At 39.3% G+C, this 5952-nt stretch overlaps 1 protein-coding gene across 1 annotated transcript in view; it reads right to left on the minus strand.

Annotated features, from left to right (window-relative positions):
- The window catches only part of LOC108572100 (synaptogenesis protein syg-2-like), a 485655-nt gene that overhangs the window by 45812 nt on the left and 433891 nt on the right, over nt 1-5952 (minus strand). Inside the window, exon 8 of the mRNA XM_017934291.1 lies at nt 5633-5777. Coding sequence (XP_017789780.1) covers nt 5633-5777 — 145 coding nt within the window. The remainder of the gene's footprint in view (nt 1-5632; nt 5778-5952) is intronic.

Below are 5952 nucleotides of genomic sequence, written 5' to 3' on the forward strand. Positions count from 1 at the left end.
TTCGACTATACTACAGGGTGCTCCTAAAAAGAAATTTTAATACTTATTTATACGGAAGTAAGTTTTGTTTTTAAAGAGACTTCACGTTTTTGGAATTTTCTCCACGTGGTTTCACTGTTCATAATTATTTGCTTCCCCATTTGTTCACAATGTTCTAGGATATAACTTGTTTTACATGTACTCCTAATTTGAAAAAATATAATTATTTTGCAAAATGCATCACATCAATGAATAAAAACTTATTTGCCTCCCTGCTTGTTTACAATGTTCTTTATTCCAGTAAGTCAAGCATTTAATTCATTTCGTGGTCCTTATTTAAAAAAACATAATTATCTTGAAAAATGTGTCACATAAACGAATAAAAAAATATATATATATGGACAAGTATTTACGAGTGGTAGTATAAATGTTAATATTTCTCTTTAAGCATCCTGTATACCTACTTTTATCTATAAACACCACTTTGAACAACTTCTACAGACCTTTACGCCAGCAAATCGAATCGATCGTAAAATCAAACGCTCCAACCTACCGATGAAACCTTTCCCTCAGATCGATACTCGTGAAACAGGCCTGTAAATTTCGCAACAACCTCTTAGACCGGTCCCACAACGAACCAAGCGTTATGCAGCCTCCTGACACGGTTTGCCGGAGATTAACGCCGTGATTTCACTGTCCAATATAAAAGTTAAAAGAAACCGAGAGCAAACGAAAGAGAAAAAGAACAGGGATCAGCTCCGCGGAAATTAATGGTGCATGCCGATCCATGGCTGAAGATTCTCTCGTTTTCTCCTATTTTCATCGTCCACTCTCTAACCCTTTCTCCTATCACCGTTCACCTCCATCCTATCGCTACGTTTCACTCTTATTTTATCCAAGAGCAAAGTTTCCATGTCTCTCCATCAAGTTTCTCCTCGATCCACACTCACCTCCACTTTTATCACATCGTTTCTTCTCCTCTTTCTTTTACCTATCCAGCGGTCCAGTCTGGCTTTTTCTCCATTAGCATCCGCGCGTCGCGTCGGTAATTTCAGCGAGCTAGACGGGAACATAGAGAGAGAGAGAGAGAGAGGCGGGAAGGCTGGGAGAGAGAAATAGAGAAAAATTTACTGGTTATTGCAGGCACGAATCTTGCGGCGGAATTATCGGATTTGTTCGGTGGACTCGTATTACCAGAGAAATCATAAGCAAGAGCCGGCTGGTGAACGTCGTGAATCGATATTACAGCTGCTCTTTCACGGCTCTCTTTCTCTTTCTCTCTCTTTCAAGCTTCTCCTCCTCCATTTCCTTCCTTCCTTTCTTCCGTCCCTATGTTTTTTCTTCTTCTCTCGTCTTTTTCTACTCGTTCGTTGGTTGGTTCTTGCCCGGTTTTCAGTGAAGCAGGAACGATATCGAACGAACGGCCACAGGGGGAAAAGAGCGGATTTCTTGCTAATAGCGAGCCGGAGATCCAGCGTGAAGCCAATACGCGGCGGCCTCGGCTTGACAGAAACCCCCCCGTTGGATAAATAAGTTCCCTTTCCTCCCTCTCGCGCCGAGCCGTCTCGATCGACGTGAGTTTTAATTTCGAACGCGGAGTCCTCCTCGCGATTTTCACCGGCCTTTGTGCCGACACGCTGTTGAAATACGCGGTTTACGGGCGCTAAGTGCGGCTCGAAGGAGAAATATGAAGCACGGAACGCGTGATATTAACCTGGCTGGATTTTCTACTAGGAGCGTTTTTTGGCAAAATTAGGAAGACTCTATTTTTTGGAATTTTTATCGAGCGGATGTCTCTTTTAATTGCGCTTCGATTGCTGGTGAAAGTCGATTTTTTTAAGTTCATGAAATTTACTTAATTTTGTTATTATACTTGCACTGGAGATAATTTTGACGCGGTGAAGTGTCCTCGTGAAATTTCAGACTTTCCCCGAAATTTGCAAATATTTATTTTAAACAAAAGTGGAGTTTTCGTAAATCTGGGTGTTTTTAAGTTTATGGAAATGAAGTTATTTGGAAATGTCTGCAGTTTTTTTCTTTTTTAGTGCACTGAGTATTTAATTTTGGTATTATACTTGCACTGGAGATAATTTTGACGTGGTGAAGTGTCCTCGTGAAATTTCAGACTTTCCCCGAAATTTGCAAATATTTATTTTAGATAAAAATCGAGTTTTCATAAATCTCAGTTTCTTCGTCTGTATTTCTTCCCGCGTTACGAATGTTAATTTTAGTTTTTACAGCATTGTTTGAGGTTCACATCTCCGAAAAAAAGAATGCAGACGAAGAGACTGTGGTTTATGAAAATTCAATTCGCTCTCGATTCAAAATGCTCTCGTTTCGTGGATTATCCGCAGATTCACGAGATCGAGAAAGAAAAGAACGGGCGGAATTGTACAGCAGAAATGTTCCTTTAAATATTTGGCATCGCTATCGTTCTGGTTCGAGCGTTTCTGTTTAGTTTATAGTGTGTTCTGGTCGGCTGCCAAGAAGCCTGTTCCACTGTAAGATTGCACATCGGAGGAATAGCGTGCTGTCGTCAGGTTCTTAAGTGGCGGGGGTGTTAGTGGAGCGGAAATTTACAGAAGGATGATTATTCTATGCGGGAACAAGACAGTACGAATGAAAGAAACGTCTTAAAATGAGAAACTTAACGAAGACGAGAGCTTGTTCTTAGCTATGACCATGCCAATACAATTTCATAATCAATTCCAGGCACTTTTTGCTGTGACAAGTAGGACAGAAGATAATAAAATTAGGACATCAACTTTAACGGAGACTATAAGTATGGAAAAGTATTAAAAAAATTTTCTCAATTTTTTTTTTATTAATTACGGAATAAATGAAAATTTCTCGTAGAATTACTTTCGTGAATATAGTGGTAAAATTAGAAATTTCAAATTTGAACTTCGAAACTCGAAACTAGTATTTTGACTTTATTTAATCTCCATAAAACTTCGTTCCAGTCCACTATTGTAATTTAACCTCGCAAACTCTCCCACTATGAAATATTTTAATTATACTCCATTGCTCCATCCACCAGTTCCCCGTAACACACCAATTTTCGCACTGTTTTTCTCAATGATTTTTCCATTATAAACAGAGTGTGCAATTTTTCGAAGAAAAGTTTGAAACGTGAAATTTTAATCTGGCAACTCGAAGTCGTTGATTATTGTTAAATATCATTATATCCTTTTCTTCGTTCATCAGTTCCCTATGAAATAGTTATTTTCGTACTGTAAAGGTTTTACAATTTTTTTTTAATTCCAAGATTTTTTCCGGATTTTTTCCAAAACTCGAAGAATTATTTAGAACTTTTTTAAAATTGCAAGATTTTTTCCGTATTTTTTTCAAAACTCGAAGAATTATTCAGAATTTTCTCCAAAACTCGAAGCAATTATTCCAACTTCGTTCAATCTCCATAAAACTTCGTTCCACCATTAACAGTTTACCATCGCGAAAATCCTCCAGCGCGAGATACATTTTATTACGCTCTTTTCTCCGTCCGGCGATTCTCTATAACGTTAATAACTTCCAAAAGCGCTCACGTTATAATTCCATGCGACTCCGCTTGCATACTGCAACAGATTCAACTTAACCCGGTCTCCGTTGGTTCGAAGTAGGAATTTCCACATTGAAGAGCCACGAAAGAATTAATTCAAATTTTTAATTAATCCAAATAAACCCCCGTGGCCAGGAAAGTTGGCTGGAAGAATGGACGTTGCGACGACGACACGCGTTTCGCATTGAAGCTTCGTGCAAGTTGCAAAGAACTTCTGGATAGCGATAGGAAATGATACAAATTTCTCTCGCGATTTTTCGAGAAATTTGCTGATCTTGCTTGGAAGGTTTGAAACATATCGAAAGGTTAAGTACTTGGTATCGATGGTTGATATTAATACTTGCTACAATGAATACTAAACGGTATTGGTATTACTATAACACTGAATACATCGATACCGTTCCAAATAGAATTAAGCTTTCGAGCACTTTATGAATTTCAATTGTATCCATAGTTTCAGAATTCTATGGATTGCATTATAACAGAGCTGAGTAATTGAAATTCTGCATTTTAAACAAATATCACGCTCGTTACAATGGATTTTGTAATAACGAAAATTATTCTCGTTATAACTTTCGTTCTATTTTTATGGAAATAGTATTGATAGATGACCTGAATGATTAGGATTCAAGATGAATTTGGGAAGATTATTTTTATCATCACAATCACGTCTTCAAATCGTACAAACTTCTCTTAGTAAGTTTTTTTTACTTTCAATACCAGCAGAAATAATTTCGATGTTCGTTATTATTGAGACACCCTGTATTATCCTTGACAATTATCCAAGCGAAATTAGATCAAAAATAGTCCGATTTGGGTCGTGTTTGGGTTCATTTTCATCAGGAGAACCTTACCGATCCATTGACGCTATTTTTATAAATATAGAATAAAAATTATAGCAATTTTTGTCACTGCAGAATGTATATTGCAAAGTGTCGAGTTTCGGGCGTGCTCTCTGGTCACTGTTACAACCTATAAAATCGTGAAACTGTATCGATTCCATCCAAGATATGTTTCTGTACCTCAGATTTCTCCAAAACCTATATTGTACCTTAATTTAATTCATCTGATGTAAAGTGAACGAGTCTCTATGGCTCTAACAAAGTAAAGAAAGAGGAATTTGAACTAAATAAAGAATAGAGTTGGAGAGATCGAGATTTTTGAACGAGTGTCAATTAGAAATCGATACTAATTGAGAAGTATTACACCCTACGCAGCTTCTACTTTTTCATAAGCGAAACAATCGCTTCTAGACACGTTGCTCCATCGATTAAACGAATTAAATTACGTTCCGCGCGGCGGCGCGATAAATCGCTCATCAGCGATATTTCATTTTTATTGGACGTGTTACCAGAGCGTGTGGATGAGACGCTGCAAAAAGCCGGATTTCCAAATTCCTGGCTGTCGGGAAAGCAATCAGAGAGATTTCCCAGACCTGTCTGCGGGAACCTGCGGATCGCGTAATCTCGATATCGCTGCTAAATTCCAGACGACCCTTCCACTTTCGTCCCTTCTTCGTGATCACCGGTTATTTTCGTCTGGTAAAGAGCTTTACTCTGTTGTCCGAGACACTGGATCGAATGAGATATTTCGTTTTGATAATATCGTTGTTCCTAGGAGATTCGTTGGGAATCGTATCAGTGTGGCGATGATTGACGTAGCGTGATCTTGTAGATTGAGACTGAACATCTTGGGGTGATTTGGTTATTGTTCAAGTGACATGGAATCTTAAGTGTCACGAAGAGGTAAAGGATATTCTCGATGTTCAATATTTAATTTGAGTGACTTATCAAAATGTTAGGTTGTTGTGCATGATATGGCCGATTTTACTACTGAAATATCGCAACGAAAAGGGAGAGAGAGAGCGAGGAGGAAGGGAGAGAAGTAAAGAAAAAGGGAAACAGAGTGAGTGAGAAGGGGGAAGAAGAGAAGAAAGGAAGAAAGAAAGAAAGAGGAGAAGACAGAGAAGGGGGAGAGAGAAAGGAGGAAGGAAAGGCAGGAAAGGGGAGAGAAAGAGAGAAAGAACGAGGGTAAGAGGGAGAGACTTATCACCTCTACGTATCGTCTCTATGAAATTTCAACGAAAACACTCACGGTATATGTCGAGCTTCCATCCGTCCTCCATCTCGGAATCCGGGATAACCAGCACGTTAGCGTGGCAGGAGAGGAACTTGCCCGCGTCGTCGATACTCGGCACGAACGTGAGAACGCTGGTGGTGACGTTGTTGTCGGGGCTCACCTGTTGGGGTAGGAGGATGGTTTTCATGAATTTCAAATAGTTTACCGAACTGGTCTCTGTCGCGCCATCTCTTTCTCCCCCCCTCTGATCCATATCCTCGTTTTCCTTCCGCGTCAGAAAAAACAAACGTTAGCCCTGGGCTGATTTGGGGAATCGAGGTGACGTTGGTCGCGGG

Source organism: Habropoda laboriosa, unplaced genomic scaffold (genome assembly GCF_001263275.1).
Source record: "Habropoda laboriosa isolate 0110345459 unplaced genomic scaffold, ASM126327v1 scaffold110, whole genome shotgun sequence".
Classification (NCBI taxonomy): domain Eukaryota; kingdom Metazoa; phylum Arthropoda; class Insecta; order Hymenoptera; family Apidae; genus Habropoda; species Habropoda laboriosa.